The sequence below is a fragment of the Theropithecus gelada genome, chromosome 13, assembly GCF_003255815.1.
Source record: "Theropithecus gelada isolate Dixy chromosome 13, Tgel_1.0, whole genome shotgun sequence".
Lineage (NCBI taxonomy): Eukaryota > Metazoa > Chordata > Mammalia > Primates > Cercopithecidae > Theropithecus > Theropithecus gelada.
This window is the reverse complement of record NC_037681.1, coordinates 47,662,019-47,683,044: the sequence shown is the minus strand read 5'-3', so window position 1 is coordinate 47,683,044 and position 21,026 is coordinate 47,662,019. Positions and strand designations below refer to the sequence as shown.

The window sequence follows — 21,026 nt, the reverse complement described above, 5'->3', positions numbered from 1 at the left end:
AAAAAATAAAAAAAAAAAAATAAAAAGCATTTGATTCATAGTGACTTCCAATTATTTAATAATTCCAATATCTCAGTTCCTTTTGGGGGGTGTCCTAAATCTGTAATTTTTATGTCTGCTGACTTCACTCATGGATTACGTTTCTCTGTGCACCTTCAATTGTGAGCCAATATTTTGTTGATATTAATTAATCTAGGGAATACCTACAGGCCTAAACTGAGCATATTCTCCTCCAGGCAGTATTTGCATTTGCCTCTGTTGAAAGCCAGGTGGCGCAATTTACTGCTTTAGCTCCTAGGATTCTTGTTTAACCTGCAGTCTCCGGAACTTTTTGCCCTGTTGCCCAGGCTGGAGTGCAATGACGTTATCTCAGCTCACTGCAACCTCCACTTCCCAGGTTCAAGCGATTCTCCTGCCTCAGCCTCCTGAGTAGCTGGGATTACAGGGCCTGCAACCACGCCCAGCTAATTTTTGGTATCTTTGGTAGAGACAGGGTTTCACCACGTTGGCCAGGCTGGTCTCAAACTCCTGACCTAGTGATCTGCCCGCCTCAGCCTCCCAAAGTGTTGAGATTACAGGCGTGAGCCACAGCACCCAGCCAGGTCTCTGGAATCTTAGCTGCAAGTACCCCTCTTTTAGGGGTTTGGAGGAATAGTCTGGTCTCTAGCTCAGTGACATTGCCAGCACTGGTCCTCTGGGAAATGCTGCCTTTTCTGTGCTTGCCACTCAGGGTTCTGCTTTCAGCTCAGCCTTTTCTTTTCGCCCCTCCCCACCCCCAATGATTTCCTTTGCTTCTATGTACCAAGCAATATAATTTGAAAATTCTGTTTTATACAGAATCTAGTTGTGTGACAGTGAGAGGACCCTGCGAGTATCTAGCCCACCATACTGAAGTCTGTGCTTTCATCCATTATCGAATTTTATCCTTATAGCTACTTTCACAAGTAGGCATTTTCACCCTCATTTCACACATGAGGAAAGTGAGGGCCACAAAGGTCCAGTAACATACCTAGGTCACATACCGAGTCAAGCACAGAGCTAGGACTTTCACCCCAATCTGCTTGACTTTTATTATTTTATTTTATTTTCGAGACAGAGTTTCGCTCTTTTTGCCTAGGCTGGAGTGCAATGGCGCAATCTCGGCTCACTGTAACCTCCGCCTCCAGAGTTCAAGTGATTCTCCTGCCTCAGCCTCCCGAGTAGCTGGGATTACAGGCACCCGCCACCATGCCAGCTAATTTTGTAATTTTAGTAGAGAAAGGGTTTCACCATGTTGGCCAGGCTGGTCTGGAACTCCTGACTTCAGGTGATCCACTCACCTTGGCCTCCCAAAGTGCTGGGATTACAGGCATGAGCCACCGCGCCTGGCTTAATCCACTTGATCTTATTTTTATTTATTTATTTATTTTATTTATTATTATTATTATTTTTAGACGGAGTCTTGCTCTGTCGCCCAGACTGGAGTGCAGTGGCGCGATCTCGGCTCACTGCAAGCTCCACCTCCCAGGTTCAAACAATTCTTCTGCCTCAGCCTCCCGAGTAGCTGGGACTACAGGCACCCACCACCACACCTGGCTAATTTTTTGTATTTTTAGTAGAGACGGGGTTTCACCACATTAGCCAGGATGGTCCCGATCTCCTGACCTCGTGATCCACCCGCTACGGCCTCCCAAACTGTTGGGATTACAGGCGTGAGCCACCGCGCCTGGGCTATTTATTTATTTTTAGACGGAGTTTTGCTCTTGTTGCCCAGGCCGGAATGCAATAGCGTGATCTCAGCTTACTGCAACCTCCACCTCCCAGGTTCAAGCAATTCTCCTGTCTCAGCCTCCCAAGTAGCTGAGATTACAGGCACATGCCACCACGCCTGGCTAATTTTTGTATTTTTAGTAGAGACGGGGTTTCATCATGTTGGTCAGGCTGGTCTCTAACTCTCGACCGCAGGTGATCCGCCCGCCTCCGCCTCTCAAAGTGCTGTGATTACAGGCGTGAGCCACCGCGCCCAGCCTGCTTGACTTTAAAACTAAGTGGAGCAACACTTTGGGAGGCTGAGGTGTCAGGGGCGTTTGAACCAGAGCAACTCCATCTTGAATAGGGGCTGGGTAAAATGAGGCTGAGACCTACTGGGCTGCATTCCCAAATGGTTAAGGCATTCTAAGTCATAGGATGAGATAGGAGATCGGCACAAGATACAGGTCATACAGACCTTGCTGATAAAACAGGTTGCAGTAAGGAAGCCGGCCAAAACCCACCAAAAGCAAGACGCCAATGAGAGTGACCTCTGGGGGTCCTCACTGCTACACTCCCATTAGCGCCATGACAATTTACTAATGCCAAGGCAATGTCAGGAAGTTACCCTATATATTCTGAAAAGGGAAGGCATGAATAATGTACCTCTTGTTTAGCATATCATCAAGAAATAATCACAAAAATGGGCAAACAGGCTGGACCCGGTAGCTCATGCCTATAATCCCAGCACTTTGGGAAGCCGACGAGGGTGGATCACCTGAGTTCAGGAGTTTGAGACCAGCCTGGCCAACATGGTAAAACCCTGTCTCTACTAAAAATACAAAAATTAGCCAGGAATGTGCCTGTAATGCCAGCTACTCAAGAGGCTGAAGCAGGAGAATCACTTGAACCTGGGAGGCGGAGGTTGTAGTGAGCTGAGATTGCACCATTGCACTCCAGCCTGGGTGACAAGAGTGAAACTCTGTCTAAAAAAAAAAAAAAAAAAAAGGGCAACCAGCAGCCCTAGGGGCTGGTCTGTCTATGGAGTGGCCATTGTCTTATTCCTTTACTTTCCTAATAAACTTGCTTTCATTTTACTCTATGGACTAGCCCTGAATTCTTTCTTGCACGAGATCCAATAACCCTGTCTTGGGGTCTGAATCAAGACCTCTTTCCTCTAACAGAGGCAGGAGGATGGCTTGAGCCCAGGAATTCAAAACAAGCCTGGGCAACACAGTGAGATCTTGTCTCTTTTTAATATTTTATTTTTGTTTCTGAGACAAGGTCTCACTCTACCACCCAGGCTGGAGTGCAGTTGTTCAATCACGGCTCACTGCAGCCTCAACCTCCTGGGCTCAAGTGATCCTCTCACCTCAGCCTCCTGAGTAGCTGGGACTACAGGCATGCCACCATGCCCAGCTAATTTTTTGTAGAGACAAGGGTCTCACTGTGTTACACAGCCCAGGCTGGTCTCGAACTCCTGGACTCAAACAATCCCCTGCCTCCTTCTTCGAAAGTATTATTAGTACCACTACTACTACTAATATTTATTACTAGTAGTATCCTCCTAAAGGATTACAAGTGTGAGCCACTGTGCCCTGCCTGAGACCCTGTCTCTATGTAAAAATGAAAAAATTAGGGTCGGGCGTGGGCGTTCACGCCTGGAATCCCAGCATTTGGGAGGCCAAGGTGGTTCGATCACCTGAGGTCAGGAGTTCCAGACCAGCCTGGCCAACATGGTGAAGCCCCATCTCTACTAAAAATACAAAAAATTAGCTGAACATGGTGGTAGACACCTATAATCCCAGCTACTCAGGAGGCTGAGGCAGGAGAATCGCTTGAACCCAGGAGGCAGAGGTTACAGTGAGCCGAGATTGCGCCACTGCACTCCAGCCTGGGCAACAAGAGCGAAACTCTGTCTCAAATAAATAAATAAATAAGCTGGGCATGGCGGCACATGCCTGTAGTTCCAGCTACTCGGGAGACTGAGGTGGTAGGGATCACGTGAGCCCAGGAGTTCAAGGCTGCTGCAGTGAATCACAATCATAGCAGTGCATCCCAGCCTGGGCGACAGAGATCCCCACATCTCTTCAAAAATAAATGAATGGAACTGGGCACAGTGGCTCACGCCTGTAATTCCAGCACTTTGGGAGGCCAAGGTGGGCAGATCACATGAAGCCAGGAATCAAAAAAAAAAAAAAACAAAAAAACAAAAAAACTGGGCGTGGTGGCACACACCTGTAATCCCAGGTACATGGAAGGCTGAGGCATAAGAACGGCTTGAACCCGGGAGGCTGAGGTTGCTATGAGCCAAGATTGCACCACTGCACTCCAGCCTGGGTGACAGTGCGAGACTCCATATCAAAATAGATAGATAGATAGATAGATAGATAGATAGATAGATAGATAGATAGATAGATAGATAGATAGATAGATAATAGGGCTGAGTGCAGTGGCTCACATCTATAATCTTAGTGTTCTGGGAGGCTAAGACGGGAGGATCACTTGAGCTCAGGAGATCAAGGCTGCAGTAAGTTGTATTTGTGCCACTGCACTCCAGCCTGGGCAACAGAGTGAGATCCTGTCTCTAAATAAATAAAGAAATAAACAAAAGATAAGTGGAATAAGAGGCTGACATTGAGACCCTGTCCTAAGCCCCCATCTCCCACACATCTACTCCCTCCCCTGTTTGATACCTTCTGGCGTTTGTAAATGGTGGGCAGTGGGGCCACCTCACAGTCCTTGTGGGCACCGAAGACCTTGCAGAGAGAGCAGGTGGGCACCTCACAGCTCAGGCAGTAGATATTGATCTTCTCCTCTTCATGCTCCTCGCACATGAGGTGCTGCTCAGCCTTGGAGTGCAGCGGCCTAGAGAGGAGTGGGCAGGGGGAGGTGGACCTTAAGCATGAAGGGTCCTAGGAACGCCTTCTCTTCAGCCTCCACCAACTACCACCCCTTCTCCACCCCTGCAGCTAGTGCTGTGGCTGAACTGGTGAGTACTTCCACAGAGCTCTGAGTTTGGGGAATAGAAGGAGCTAAGAGATAGAGAAGGCCTGGATCCAAGAATAGTCTGTATTTCAGGGGGCAGGGAAGTCCCACAGGACAGGAAATCTTGGAGGGTTGGCGAGGATCTTGCTGGTGGACTGCCAGCCTCTCCCAGGAGAAGAGGGTAGGAGTGAAGTACTGGCTAGGGAATCAGGGACTGCCCACTCTGGAAGGCCTGAGGCAATCCCTCTCCGGATCCAGTCCTATTGTCTCTAGACAGAACAGGTGGGTTGACGGTTTCAGTCTCTCCCTTCTGGCTCTGATGGGTTCCTTGGCTGTGTCCCAAGCCCTGACATTTAGAGAGGCAAGAGACCCTGGCGGCTCACCTGGACGACTCCTGCTTGTAAATGTCAATAATGTTCTCCACTAGCAGGTTTCGCTGCAGGCCGTAGACACCGTGTCTGTCCAGGACAACCTCATGCCTGCAAGATGGGCAGCGGAAACGGCCTCCTGAAGACACAGTGGTGGAGCCCCGGGACTGCCACAGAGGATTCGAGGCCTGCAGCGACAGATGGCTTGAGAGAACAGGCACGGGGAGGCATGAAGGGACTCGGAGGAGGCAGGGGGAAAGGGATTGGGGGCTAGGGAGTAGGAATATGATAGAGGGGAAGATGTCAGCTCTTCTCTGTGGCTGGATCCACCTCTGAGAGCAGCGCAGGGTGTACGGCTATGGAGACCCTGCTTCCCGCCTTTGCCTCATTACTCAGCCCACCTCCTAGAGTGCCCCTGCATCTAGAGACCAGCTTTGGTAAAGGTGTAGTCAGGCTGGGATCTCTCCAAAGGGGCCCAGCTTGGAGCTGTGGGGAGACATTGGCCTTGGCAATAAGGCTGAGGCAGGAAATGGACTCTGAGTGGTGCGGCCAATGTCTTCCAGTCTGGGGCCCTCTTGAGCCACATCTGGGGGGGGATTCTCTGCAGTCCTGGGGAGGGGTACAGCAGACACAAGTGCTCAACAATGGGGTTCACAAACAGTAACTAGCCAGGTAATTCTCTGATGCCTTTTTTTTTTTTTGAGACAGGGTCTCTCTCTGATGCCCAGACTGGAGTACAGTGGTGGGATCACAGCTCACTGCAGCCTCGACCTCCTGGGCTCAAGCAATCCTCCCATCTCAGCCTTTTGAGTAGCTGGGACTACAGGTATGTACCACCATGCTCAGATAATTTTTTTAATTTTTAGTAGAGATGAAGTATCACTATGTTGCCCAGGCTGGTCTTAAACTCCTGACCTCAAGCGACCCTCCCGCCTTGGCCTCCCAAATTGCTGAGATTATAGGCATGAGCCACCATGCCCAACCTCTTAACTATATAAATTTAGGCAGGTATTCAACCTCTGTAAAGCTGAGGATAAAATTAGATTATTCATTTATAGTGTGCCAGGTAGTTGCTAGACTCTGAGTTAAAGACACAAGGAAAATGCATCCTGCTCTAAGGACAAGCACCCAACAACTGCATCCAGCAGGATGGGTGTTGTGACAGGGGTAAGTTCAGAAGGAGGACTTAACAGACACCCATCACTTCCTCCCGCTTACATCTCTTTCCTAGAGAAGTTGCTCCATCCTCTCCTAGAAGACAGATCCGTGCCACAGATGACTGATTCAGAGCTAAGGAGGTGATCACCTGACCCAAGCAGAACCAATTAAATGTTCTCTCCTAAGAATCTGCACTTGAGACTCAGGGGCTTAGCTGGCTGCACCATGTGCTGCTTAGGAACTGAACAGACCTGTGGAATTGGGCTAAGAGCTGACATCATGGCCACCCTGGAAAGTGTGAGGGGTCATAAACTCTGAACAGAGAAGGCTGGTCTACAGAGAAAAGAGTCTATGTGTGGGGAGATGCAGAGATGAAAGACTGGCAGACACTGCTTATTGTTCCCGGACGTTCACCACCTTTTCTTCTTTAATAATAAGGGCGCTGAGTTTTAACAAGACACATGGTATAAAGGGCTGGGTGTGGTGGCTCACACCTGTAGTCCCAGCACTTTGGGAGGCCGAGGTGGGCAGATCACTTGAGCTCAGGAGTTTGAGACCAGCCTGGGCAACATAGCAAGAACTCATCTTCACTAAAAATTAAAAAATTAGCTGGGCACGGTGGTGCACACCTGTAGTCCCAGCCACTCAGGAGGCTGAGGCAGGAGAATTGCTTGAAACCAGAAGACGGAGGCTGCAGTGAGCTGAGATAGTACCACTGCACTCCAGTCTGAGCAACAGAGGCAGACTCCATCTCAAAAAAACAAACAAACAAAAACCGTGAATCTAAGCCTCCCTTCCAACTGGGTGTGGCCAGTTGGCTGTGCTCTGGGATGTATATGCAAATGTTTCGTGTAATTTGTAGGAAATTGCATAAACCATCTTTCAAGGGAGGGGCATGCCCTGCTCCTCCCCTTTTCTCCTGCCTGCTGACTGGAAAGAAGATGGGATGGCTCAAGTTGAAGCAGCCATCTTGAGTCATGAAGTGGTAGCCACATGTTGAAAATGGTAACGAGATGAAAGGAGCAGGTCTCTGATGGGGCAGTCCTGGACTGTCCACCCATACTTTCGCTTGAGAATAAAGCAAATTTTTACCCTCTTTAAGCCACTGTTATTTTGGTGTTTCTGCCACTCATAACAGAACCTAATCCTAACTGGCTGGAAGACAATGCATTCCTAGAGAATAATGGAGACAGTGGTCACCTATGACCTAGCATATTGAGATGCACTTCCTACAACTGGGATGCATGAAATTCTCCAAACCCTTATACCACACACCAACCAGAAGACAGTTTGGAAGGCCCCTTGCATGTGTGCAGCAACACCCCACCACGCACAGAGTCAGCCAAGTCAAGGGTCTTATTTGATCCTTTGGTAGCAAGGGCTGTAGGCAAGGCATGAAATGTGGACCCACTATGAACTAAGCAGCTTATCTTGGGGAGAGTAACAGGTGTGTGCCATAAATACCACATCTTTCTTGGGATTTCTTGAGAATCATGTTAACCTTTAGCCCATCATAAACCTGGGCAGATTAGTTTGAGATAATTCAAGGCATGTTTGTATATCTGCCTTGTCAGTAGCTAGAAATGTATGAATATTGTTGAGTTTAGTTTAGGGAGTGTGTTAAAGTGTGTAATCACTTGCCTTTTGTTTGCTTAATACAATTACTTTTCAATATTTAGAATCCAAGTGAGGAAAGAGGTGTTGGGAGAACTCTAAGGCTGTAGGCTCCTGTCTTTCTTATCTTTGATTTGCTGATGGTAAGCATATAGAGGTACTTGAATGGGAGGAAAGGGGACCTATATCCCACAGCAAAGATAAACTCGTGGGCAGCCTCTCTCCCCAACCTCCATCCCTCACTGCACCCTTCCTCTTCCTGAGCCACAAAGGCAGGGATACTCATTACTTAACATGCAACAAATGTTCTGAGGCCAGGCGCGCTGGCTCACGCCTGTAATCCCAGCACTTTGGGAGGCCAAGGCGGGTGGATCATGAGGTCAAGAGTTCGAGACCAGCCTGGCCAACATGGTGAAATCCCATCTCTACTAAAAATACAAAAATTAGCTGGGTGCAGTGGCAGACGCCTGTTATCCCAGCTACTCGGGAGGCTGAGGCAAGAGAATCGCTTGAACCCAGGAGATGGAGGTTGCAGTGAGCCGAGATCGTGCCATTGTACTCCAGCCTGGGCGACAAGAGTGAAAGTGCATCTCAAAAAAAAAAAAAAAAATGTTTTGAGGGCTTATTATGTGTAAAGCATTGTGTCACGGGTTTTCCAGACATTATTGAATTTATTCCTCAAGAACTTCTAGTAAAGACGGTTGAGGATCCCTCCAGGATCCCAGCTACTCGGGAGGCTAAGGCAGGAGAATTGCTCAAACCTGAGAGTCGAACCCAGGAGGTAGAGGTTGCAATGAGCTGAGATTGCACCACTGCACTCCAGCCTGGGCAACAGAGCAGGGCTCTGCCTCAAAAAAAAAAAAAAAAAGATGGTCGAGGAGATGAACAATCATCCCTAACTTAGACTACAAGAAATAGAATAATAATGGCTAACAACTATTGAGCCAGGATTTGCTCTAAGTCTTTCATTTATATTAGTTCATTTAATCATATCAACCCTGAAGAAGGTAGTACTCTTTTTTTTTTTTTTTTTTGAGTCGGAGTCTTGCTCTGTCGCCCAGGCCGGAGTGCAGTGGTGCAATCTCAGCTAACTTCAACCTCCATCTCCCAGGTTTAAGCAATTCCCCTTCCTCAGCCTCCCGAGTAGCTGGGACTACAGGCACCTGCCACCACGCCCGGCTAATTTTTTGTATTTTAATGGAGACAGGGTTTCACCATGTTAGCCAGGATGGTCTCAATCTCCTGACCTCGTGATCCACCCGCCTTTGGCCTCCCAAAGTGCTGGGATTACAGGCGTGAGCCACTGTGCCTGACCCTGAAGTAGGTAATACTCTTAGCCCCATTTCAAGGATGAGGAAATTGTGTCCCAGTGAAATTAAATAAATTGTACACGGTTGTGAGCTAATAGGTGGCAAAGCCAATACTGGAACTTAGGCACTCTTGACTCCAGAGCCTGTCCTAATAATCATTGTGTTCCATTGTCAGACACAATACAACTTAGGCCAGGCTGTGCATGGTGGCTCACGCCTGTAATCCCAACACTTTGGGAGGTCAAGGCAGCAGGATGGCTTGAGTGCAGGAGTTCAAGACTAGCCTGGGCAGTACAGTGAAATCCCATCTCCACAAAAATAGAAAAAGTAAGGTGGCTCATGCCTTTAGTCCCAGGTACTTGGGAGGCTGAGGTGGGAGGATCACTTGAGCCCAGGAAGTCAAGGCTGCAGTGAGCTGTGATCACGCCACTGCACTACAGCATGGGTGACAGAGTGAGACCTGTCTCAAAAACAAAACAAACAAACAAAAAACAAAACAAAAAATCCCTTAGAGCTAATATTCATCTCTCTGAGTCTCAGGCAGAGGCAGTTTGTTGTTGTTGTTGTTGTTTTTGAGACAGAGTCTCACTCTGTTGCCGGGGTGGAGTGCAGTGGCAGGATCTCGGCTCACTGCCACTTCCACCTCCCGGGTTCAAGTGATTCTCCTGCCTCAGCCTCCCGAGTAGGTGGGATTACAGGTGCCCGCCACCATGCCCAGCTAATTTTTTGTATTTTTAGTAAAGGCCGGGTTTCCCCATGTTGGCCAAGCTGGTCTCGAAATCCTGACCTCAGGTGATCCGCCCACCTCAGACTCCCAAAATGCTGGGATTACAAGTGTGAGCCACCACGCCTGGCTGGTGTTTGTTTGTTTGTTTGTTTTTGTTTTTTTAAATTTTTTAAAGTAAAACAAGTAAAAGGGTAATGAAGGAACAAACCTCAAACCTTCACAGAGGAAAGAAACTACAGCCTGAAAACCAACTATGCAATGGTAGGCTAAAGCTATTTAAGCAAAGATAAACAAAAGATGACTCATCAAATTAAAACACTGTGTGCCATGGTTGCTTTCAACCAGAATGACCTGTTTGTCTGTGAAATGGAGAGGAAATAGCTCAAGTCTCAGGGGAGACCTCCTCCCATGGACCTGTGTGTGCCTCTATGGTAGATAAGTCACCGGATTCTGCGTGAAAAATATTCTGAGACAACATAACCAAACTGAGACACTCAACTACCTATTAATTCAGGTCATTCCCCTCTATTCACCAAAGAAGGCACAGAACTAAAGAGAGATTGCAAACCAATGACAACATCCAACCAGGCAGCTTATATTTAAGAGGTCAGTGAAAGAAAGCCAAGATAAACACAGTGGGTTGAGTCAAGAATTCACCTTCAGCTCCAGATAAAAGTACCCTGATGAAAGAGGAGTGATAAGCAGACAGAATCCAACAAAAGATGCAAACCAGATAATACAAAAATAAAAGAAAAAAGAAAACTTGACAAACAAGGGACAGATACTCCAAGAATCAATGCCATTTTGATATACCATTTTAAAAGAAATAACAAAAACAAAGAGATATAAGTGATGAAAGCTGGAGAATGAAAGAGAGCTGGCAGAATTAAGGAAAGAAATCAAGTACATATCAACAAAGAAAAAAATACACATTTGACACAGTAGAATGGATGATGCTGATAAAAGTCACATAGATTACAACAGAAATTATCAGCTAAAAGTAACTAGATCTGCAGCCTGTAACATGGATAAACCCTGAAGACATTATGCTAAGCAAAATAAGCCAGATACAAAAGGACAAATATTGTATGATTCCTCTTAAATGAGGCACCTGGCATAGGATGGATGGTGGTTGCCGGTTGCTGGAAGGAGGCGGAGTAGGAAGGTATTGTTTAAGGGGTGTGGGGTTTCAGTTTGGGGTGGTGATAAAGTTCTGGAGATGGATAGTGGCGACGGTTTTACAACAATGTAAATGTACTTAATGCCATTGAACTGTGCATTTAAAAAATGGTTAAGATGGTACATTTCACTTCATGTGCATTTTACAAAAATAAAAAAAATTTTTTTGAGACAAGATCTCTCTCTCTGTCATCTCAACTTCCTGGGCTCAAGGGATCTTCTCACCTCAGCCTCCTGAGTAGCAGGGACTGCAGGTGTGCCACCAAGCCCAGCTAATTTTTAAAAAATATTTCTGCAGAGATAGGGTCTTGCTAGGCTGCCCAGGCTGATGTCAAATTCCTGGCCTCAAGCGATCCTCCTACCTCAGGCTTCCAAAGTGCTGCGATTTCAGGGGTGAGCCCCCATGCCAGGCTTACCATTTTTAGAAAGAAAAAAGTAATCAGGACTTGGGTTATCTTGGCCAATGTCTTCCTTCAAACTCCCGACAGCCAGAACTGAAGGAGGCACACTGACACTACCTCTTCACCACTCTCCTGCCTGCCAAAGCAATTTCTTTAGCAGCTCATCTCACTGGTTAGTCATTGCATTTCTTCTGAAGCCCAGAGGGCTAAGAGGCATCAGTACTCAGGCAGTCCAACCCTAAGTCCTTTGAAGAATTTCTTTCTTGGGAGAGAGAAATTGGGAGTGTATGAGCTCAGAGGGCAGGGCGGTGGGGAGAGGCGGCACCTCTGCCTTCCTCACCGTCTGGCTCAGGGCTGGTGCCACTCCCTGCTGCGGACACCACAGTCCAGTATTTTCCATGTAGCCTTTCATCCCCTAGTCCCAGAGTTCCCTCCTGATTCACAAGTCCAGTTCCTCCGGCCATATCCTCTGTGGGGCCTGGCTGGCTTTCTTCTTAACCTCCAGGGCAGCCCTTCCCTTCTGTGATTGCTTCAGCAATGCTAGCCCCCAGCCAAATCCTAACCCCATTTCCTTTGCTAGTCTCTCTGGTCAATATTTACATACGTGTGCTTTTTGGCATTAAGACTACATTTGACTTGTAATAAAATAGTAAAGTTTATTCTTCGGACTTTCCAGGGCCTCTGGCTCATATTGCTTAGAGGCCCTCATTGTATTTCCCAAAATATGGTATGATACTGATGATAATAAGCATGAAGATTGGAGGTGGTATGGGGATGGATGTTCAAGATTTTTTATGTTTTTTTTTTTTTTTTTTTTTTTTTTGAGACAGAGTCTCGCTCTGTCGCCCAGCCTGGAGTGCAGTAGCCGGATCTCGGCTCACTGCAAGCTCCGCCTCCCGGGTTTACGCCATTCTCCTGCCCCAGCCTCCCGAGTAGCTGGGACTACAGACGCTCGCCACCTCGCCCGGCTATTTTTTTGTATTTTTTTACTAGAGACGGGGTTTCACCGGGTTAGCCAGGATGGTCTCGATCTCCTGACCTCGTGATCCGCCCGTCTCGGCCTTCCAAAGTGGATTTTTTATGTATTAATTCTAATGCATATTAGGAAAAAAAACAGCCCACAAAACTGACAATTTTTCATGGATTTCATTGTGTAGAATACGGATAAAGTAAATATTTAAGGTTTAAAAGTCATTTTTTTTTTTGTCTGTTTTTGAGACAGGGTTTCACTCCTGCAGCCCAGGCTAAAATGCAGTGGCACAATCTCGGCTCACTGCGACCTCCGCCATCCAGGCTAAAGTGATTCTCCAGCCTCAGCCTCCTGAGTAGCTGGGACTACAGGCATTCACCACCACACCCGGCTAATTTCTTTATATTTTAGTAGAGACAGGGTTTCACCATGTTGTCTAGGCTGGTCTCAAACTCCTGAGCTCAAGTGATCCACCTGCCTTGGCCTCCCAAAGTGCTGGGGTTATAGGTGTGAGCCACTGCGCCCAGCCTAAAAGTGAGTGTTTTAAAATAGAACTATTAAATTATAGTACAGGTGGTACATAGTTATGGCAAAAATCAGGAAGGCGGGCGGATCACTTGAGGTCAGGAGTTTGAGACCAGCCTGGCCAACATGGTGAGACCCTGTCTGTACTAAAAATACAAAAATTAGCCGGGCATGGTGGCATGCACCTGTAATCCCAGCTACTCGGGAAGCTGAGGTATGAGAATCGCTTCAACCTGGGAGGTGGAGTTTGCAGTGAGCCGAAATGAAGCCACCTCACTCCAGCCTGGGCTACTGAGTGAGATTCTGCCTCAGAAAAAAAAAAAAAAAAAAGAGAGAGAGAGAGAGATAGGGTCTCGCTATGTTGCTCAGGCTGGCCTCAAACTCCTAGGCTCAAGCGATCCTCCTGCTTCAGCCTCCTGAGTACCTGGGACTGTAGGTGTGTCCCACTGCTCAGGATCCTTTTTAGACATTTCCTCCCAATAGCTCCCATTCCCCCCATTAAATATTAACATCATAGATATACTGTGCATCTGTTTATGTACCGCATGCTTATCTACCCTTTACACATAAAAAGAGTAAAATTTGGCCATGTGTGGTGGCTCACACCTGTAATCCCAACACTTTGGGTGGCCGAGGCAGGCGGATCACCTGAGGTCGGCAGTTTTGAGACCAGCCCGACCAACATGGAGAAACCCCGTCTCTACTAAAAATACAAAATTAGCCAGGCACGTGCCTGTAATCCCAGCGACTTGGGAGGCTGAGGCAGGAGAATCGCTTGAACCGGGGAGGTGGAGGTTGCGGAGAGCCAAGAAGGCGCCATTGCACTCCAGCCTGGGCAACAAGAGCCCCCTTCCAAGAATCAATTTTTTTCCCCTTGAGAGCAATATCGCTCCCATTGAGAATATATGCTGTATTCTAATGCCATCAGTTTCCTTTATAATCATATGTATTATATGGTACGCATTTAAAAATATTGTTATTAGAAAGGATCCATAGGTTTCACACACTGACAAATTGGTCCATGGCACACACAAAAAATTACTTCTTATCCTGATTATAAGTCCCTCAATTTTCTCATCACAAATAAGGATTTTATACTCTAGGGGATACATGATAACTTCCTTAATACATCTTCATAGCTGACAGTCTCTACATTAGGCTAAAGATCTTTCAGCTGACTAATATCCAGTTAGAAAAATCCTATCTTCTGCTTCTGTTTATCTTTCAATTTCGAGACTAAGAGATAACTGATTGGTTCTATTATACACATAAATGTCTTGTTCTTTCCTTCAATCTTACATTTATGCAAGGAAGCCAGCCCCATAAAGTAAAATTTCATGTGCCAATGATGTGGTGTGTAGAGGAAATTCCATCACTCTAGGAAATGTAACAGAACACCTAGATTTATGTCCCTAGTCTGTCCCTTTGTTTGTGTGACTGTGACCTGTTTCCTGTGTTCTCTTCTGTAAAACGGAGATAATGTCCATTCGATCTAACTCAAATGGAATCATGTTTGTGAAAGTATTCTATAAATTATAAGGCACTGCACAAACACAGAGGACTCTTAACAATCCTAATCTAGACCTTAAAAAGAAATGACCACACAGAACCACAGGGTATGAAATGACTTCTTTCTCCACTGTGAAGGATAAGATGGAGTGGAACAAATATGTGGAATTTAATTCTAGGCTATGTTCAAGGCTGTTGTGTAGAATATATGCCACGAGCTCTCTTTCTCTCTTTTAGGCTTTACGACGCCTGCTATTTCCTTTGTAATGTTCCATAGCATCTAATAGAAATGTTCCATCTCGAAAGATGCTCTGTAAATGCAGCTAGTCTAGCAAATCCATACTTATGTCAGAATGTTTTCTCTCCTCCCTGGCTATCCAGAGAGGTGCTAATTTGGGACACAGGTTCTGGATGCAAAGGGGGCTTTTTGGAGGCTATTTCCCCCAACCTGAAGGCTTGGCCAATGATGAATGATGGACCGTGTAAGTTCTGTGAGCCAGACACTCAGAATATGCTGGAAAAACCTTGGGAAAACGGCGGGCAGAAGACCAGACATTTGGAGAAAAGCCGAAGAGCCTGAGAAGAATCCAGGTTTTGGTAAAAGCTGAGCTGCAGGTATAAGAGGGACTGTAAACGGAGGGCTAGCTATGGGCGGCAGAACCTAGGGAAGAGTCTGGCCCAAGGGGCTGGTAAACCAAGCCCTACTGCTTGGAAGGAGGAGCGATGAGCAGAAGAGTGGGCCAAATTAGGGCAGTGGGCACAGAATGGAAAGCCCTCAAAAAATGGAAAGCCACAAAAATATCTTCGACTTTGTGAAACCAAATCATTAGAATTGCAAGAGATGTTAAAGGTCAGTTTAAGGCCAGGTGCAGTGGCTCACGCCTATAACCCCAGAGCTTTTGGAGGCTGAACTGAGAGGATCGCTTGAGGCCAGGAGTTTGAGACCAGCCGGGGCAACATAGTAAGACTCTGTCTCTACAAAAACATTTTTTTTTAAATTGGCTGGGTGTGGGGGAGCATGCCTGTAGTCCTAGCTACTTGAGAGGCTGAGGCAGGAGGACTGTTTGAGCCCAGGAGTTCAAGGTTACAGTGGGCTATGATCGTGCCACTGCACTCCGCCTGGGCGACAGACTGAGACCCTGTCTCTGGGGAAAAAAAAAATCAGTTTAAAACACCCTTTTCTGCCAGGCACAGTGGCTCATCCCGGCACTCTGGGAGGCTGAGGTGTGAGGATCCCTTGAGTCCAGGAGCTGGAGAACAACCTGGGCAACATAGACCCTTTTCTCTACAAAAAATTACAAAAAAATTAGCCAGGCAGAGTGGTGCATGCCTGCTGTCCCAGCTACTTAGGAGGCTGAGGTGGGAGGGATGGCTAGAGCCTGAGAACTCGAGGCTGCAGTGAGCCATCATCACACCACTGCACTTAACCTGGGTGATAGAATGAGATCCTGTCTCAAAAATAAATAAATAGGCCAGGCGCGGTGGCTCACGCCTGTAATCCCAGCACTTTGGGAGGCTGAGGCGGGCGGATCACAAGGTCAGGAGATCAAGACCATCCTGGCTAACATGGTGAAACCCCGTCTCTACTAAAAATACAAAAAATTACCCGGGCGTGGTGGCGGGCGCCTGTAGTCCCAGCTGCTCGGGAGGCTGAGGCAGGAGAATGGTGTGAATCCGGGAGGCGGAGCTTGCAGTGAGCCGAGATTGCACCACCGCACTCCAGCCTGGGTGACAGAGTGAGACTCCATCTCAAAAAAAATAAAAATAATAAAAATAAATAAATAAATAAACACCCTTTTCATTTATAGTCATGTAAACAGGCTTGAAGTGATGAAATAGCCTGACTACATTGTGTGGCAAATTAACAAAGAAACCCATCAGAGGAGAATCCAGGAGTGCTAAGCCTCAATCTAGGTTTCCGTTCTCACTAAATCAAGATTCTTCCCTACAGAAGAGCCCTAACCCTGCTACAAATTTAATGCAATTCACAAAATTTTGGTGAACCGATTTCGCATCAAGGAGACCGGCCCAAAGTTGGACTGAAGAAGTCCTGGCGCCTTCAGAATGGGTAGAAGTGGTCGAGGAGGCAGGCTGGGTAGAATCTGCTCTGGCAGGCCTGTAACTGATGACACCTGGTCCTAACAACTAGAGGATAAAGAAATGGAATTTGGGTGGCGCAAAACAAAAGTCATCTCTCTTAGACTGCCCCTTGTTAGAGAAGGAGGCTCCTTTCTTGACAATCCCCCTCTGCAAGTCCCTCTGTAGACAGATATCCTCCAGAAAAGCTGTTCCAGAACAACCTTCTTACAAGGCCTTTTGGTCGTCTGTTAAATTACAACAGGTTGCAGGCTCAAAAACAAGTGCCCACAGTGAAGTGGAGGCAGGTATAAAAATAAACTGAAGGCTTGCTTTAAAGCCGTTTAGGAGTGAATAGAATTTACAAATACAGAAACACATGGGAAGATGTTTGTGTCAAATTCCCACACCAACAGCTTTCCTTTAGTGGAAGTTCTTGGTAGCTGAGTGGGTGCAAGTGTGGGGAAAGGAGGAGGAAGAAATTAGAGGGGGTTAATGTGGTGCCTTGGTGTTTCATTCTGTTTCAATTCAGAGAGAAAGAGTTGTTACAGCTCTAAAAAGAATTACATTAAGATGGCCACTATGTAAAAATGTTTGGGGATATGGGCTTGAATGTAATATGCAAAAATTGCTGGGCTTGGTGGTGTGCACTCCAGAGGCTGAGGCAGGAAGATAACTTGAGCCCAGGAGTTCAAGGTCAGCCTGGGTAACATAGTGTGACACCATCTCAAAAGCAAAAAACAAAGTAATATGCAAAAATAAAAATAACTGTATTGGGGAGGTAAGATTATGGATTTCCTCCCAACCCCTTAATACTGTTCAACTAACAGTATTTTCTTTTTTGTAGAGATGAGGTCTCACTATGTTGCCCAGGCTGCTGTCGAATTCCTGGGCTCAAGTGATCCTCCTGTCTCAGCCTCCCAAAGAGTTGGGATTACAGGCGTGAGCCATCTCATGTAGCCACTATTTTAAAATAAATTGTTTTCAAATTTTGCTTCCTGGCTCTCTAGTTAACTCGGTCTTGTAAAATCACAATTCCCAAAAACTCTTGTTTGCTGTCCATCACGGCAGTTTTTAGGACAATAAAACACGGGACACCATCTAAATGTTTTAGAGGACAGATTAAGTAGACTGTGGTCCAGACATAACAATGAAAACTACACAGCTATTTAAAAAGGAAGACATAAATCTGAATGGTGGATACGGACAATCACCCACAGCGAGCACGTGAACAAAGGCAGGTGGGGGGCGATGGGTCTCGCCTGAGAACATATACACATGCAAACATGTGCCGATTTGTGGAAATTTTCTGGAAGTATTCCCAAGAAAGTTGGTAATAGTTGCTTCTATCTGGTGAAGACAGTTGAGGGTCTGAGGTGAATAGCAGATTTGCTTTTCATGATATGAACCCCTACACTGCTTGAAAACAGTATGTTTACATGTTACAAATTCTAAATGATACACTGGTATCGCTTTGATAACCGTTAACTTTCTAGGCAACACTCTAAGGGTATTCTTCCTAAGTGGTTTGAAGATAGAGGAAAAGTCCTATTCTTTCCAAAAGTCCTATTCTTGCCCCATACTTAGAAAACAGACAATCTGATTATGCCTACAGTTGTCAAAATGTGGAGGCAATGTGTGAAAAAACTAAATCTGCTCATCTTTCCGAGGGAGATCTACTGAGATATATTGAGATATACAGACTTGAGTGCAGCTGAAGAACTGGGTCAGCCTCCCACCAGGCCCTCCCAAATAAGCAGCAAGGGATGAGCTCTTCACTCTTCCTCCTTGGAGGGGCCAGGGCTGCTCTGCACCTCAAACGACACACATCACTCCAGACCCACAGGGCCACCCCAAAGCCCTGGGTATCACGTTATCTCCAAATATTCTGTACAGGGTTTGCCCCAAGCCATTCCAAGGTCTCTCTGAGCCCAGATCAGTATTCCAGAGCTTTCTGGAACTGAAACAGTGTGCTTGGGTAGAAAGGGTTGACTTAAACAAGCATGTCACTTGAACACATTCTAGCCTCCATGTATGGGGACTGTTCCTGGGCCCCTCTGCCAGACGACAGAGGCACCCAGGAATGCTCTTGGACATTCTGACCACTTTTCTATAGGACACGTCACCTTAACTTTCAAAACTTCTCTTTGTTTTCACACATTTCAAGTTCCAGTGAGAGGATGTTTCACTGTAAGTTCATGAGAAAGGATGGCAAAATCTTTCCGCCATTTCCTCCTAGGCATCTCAGCCTGAAGGATGTTCAGATTTCCTCAGACCAAGGAAACACCAAGATGGTGGGCAAAGCATTGCCTCTCATGCAGGACTTCATGCCCAGGATGAGGAGGCATAGCATTTGGTCTGGGTCCCCCGAGACGGAAAATCTACTGCCTCTGAGATACTCTGGAGCTGAATAATGGCAGGTTTGGACACATAAAAGAATAGGAGAGGGAATGGGCCTCAATGGGAAGATGGCAGGAGAGACCACAGAGTGCTGGTCTTCAGTGAAGATGACACACAGCAGACATACAAGGGGCGGGTCACAGGGTACATCGTGGGATGGCGGGACCTAGCCAGCCCATTCCTTTCCCAAACAAGCTGCCCCGAGGAACTTAAGAGGGAAGTATTTTCTTGGTTAGGTTAAAAATCCCTTGCGTTTAACACATTTCCTCATCATTTCTGACACTGAAGAATACTTGTTTGGGATGTTCCATGTCACTGACACACATACTAAGCCAGCTCTGGTCTATTCAGGGTTTGTTTTTGTTTTTGTGTTTTTGAGACAGAGTCTTGCTCTGTCACCCAGGTCAGAGTACAGTGGCATGATCTCGACTCATGGCAACCTCCGCCTCCTGGGTTCAAGTGATTCTCCTACCTCAGCCTCCTGAGGAGCTGGGACTACAGGCGCCTGCCACCACGCCTAGCTAATTTTTGTATTTTTGGTAGATATGGGGTTTCACCATATTGGCCAGGCCGGTCTCGAACTCCTGACCTCGTGATCCGCCGGCCTCGCCTCCCAAAGTGCTGGGATTACAGGCGTGAGCCACCGCGCCTGGCCACATTCAGGGCTTTTGCTTAATCGGCAAGGCTGCGTGTGTGTGTGTGTGTGTGTGTGTGTGTGTGTTTGTGTGCCTTCGCCCCTCACTCTCCCTGATCTCTGTTCCATTTCATAGCCTACTAGAACCTCCCTGGTAGCACAGGAAAAGAAAAAAAAAAGCCCACTTATAATCCATTCTGGTATATGCAGCTTTTATTTCTAAACCAGTGGCTAAAATGGTATCTGTGAATTTGATTAGCTATGCTTGGCTCCATGACCACAAATAAACCAAAACTGGCTAGACTTCTAAAAGTAAATTTCTTTGCCTTCTCTCTGCTTGTCAAGTGACCTCAATAGCTTTGAACCAGTAGGCCTCTTTACTCAACAATCTGGAGGTAACAGGTATGAACTCAAGTTGGGGAGAGTTCCCAGTCTCCTGCCCACTGTGTCTAACTCTGTCCCCCACAACGGATGCCCTGAACTTTCCTTAAACACGAATCGTTTTACTGCCATTATGGAGCTTTCTCACAGGGTTGGGTTTTTTCTGTTTGTTTTTTAATGTTTCATTATCTCATTAATCTTTTCTCCGTATTTTCCGCAATGCTTTCAAAGTGTGAAACTCCAAACTGGAATGCAGAGTCTGGCACAGGCTCTTAAAAGGCCGGTGTAGGATCCCCTCCCTCCCAGTTTCCACAGGGTCTCCTTTCCTCAGCAGATCCCAGCACTCCAGCTGCCGTCTATGGACAGGCTGTACCTGCCAGCCTGCAGGGCAGCTGCTGACTCATGCTTGCTCTGGGATTTGCTTGGACCCCAGCCCTTCTGCTCTCCAGCCACAACAGCCACCACCCACCTCAGAGAGCACTCTATCCATCACTTTCTGGGGTCTTAGCTCTGACCTGATCAGTCCCCCACAGGTCTGCATTGCTTTACCTGGCCCTGCCCCATCCCTGGCGCCCACCTGGAAGACGTCGTTGGCACACTTGCGGCACAGGTTGTGTTGGCAGGGCAGGATCACCACTGGTTTGGAGAACATCTCCAGGCAGATGGGGCAGATGAGCTGCTTCTCCAGGTTGTCCATGCTGTGTGCATCCCCTAGCAGCGGCTTGAAACCCACGGTGAAGTTCATCCCCTCGGTGGTTGTGCCTACCCTGGCTTGGGTCCTGCTCCTGGCCTTCACTCACTGTCTGTAGACCCTTCCTCACTCAGACGGCCTGTGGATTCCCTTCTGTGGCTCACTCTTGAAATAGCTCTGCTATCTCTCCTGTCCCTTTCACAACTTGTCTCGTCCCAGATAGCAGTCTTCAGACACTTCTGTCTCTACTTTCTGCTCTGCACCCTCGGCAGGCTCACGTAGTTTTAGCTATCCCTCTCTCTCTGTAAAGTCCTCCTTTTGTTTCCCAAATGACTCTCTCTTGTTCACTCTGTGGGTAGCACTGTTT

At 47.0% G+C, this 21,026-nt stretch overlaps 1 protein-coding gene across 2 annotated transcripts in view; it reads right to left on the bottom strand.

The window, feature by feature from the left end:
• Positions 1–21,026, bottom strand: part of TRIM54 (tripartite motif containing 54) — a 25,610-nt gene extending 4,584 nt beyond the window's left edge. The window contains exons 1-4 of one of the 2 annotated variants that reach the window (XM_025405718.1): positions 20,546–21,026; positions 5,100–5,272; positions 4,425–4,596; positions 4,190–4,315 (exon numbers count right to left, since the gene is read on the bottom strand). In XM_025405718.1, coding sequence (XP_025261503.1) covers positions 4,190–4,315; positions 4,425–4,596; positions 5,100–5,272; positions 20,546–20,713 — 639 coding nt within the window. In that variant the 5' untranslated portion in view covers positions 20,714–21,026. The remainder of the gene's footprint in view (positions 1–4,189; positions 4,316–4,424; positions 4,597–5,099; positions 5,273–20,545) is intronic. The other variant, XM_025405719.1, reaches the window with a different exon arrangement.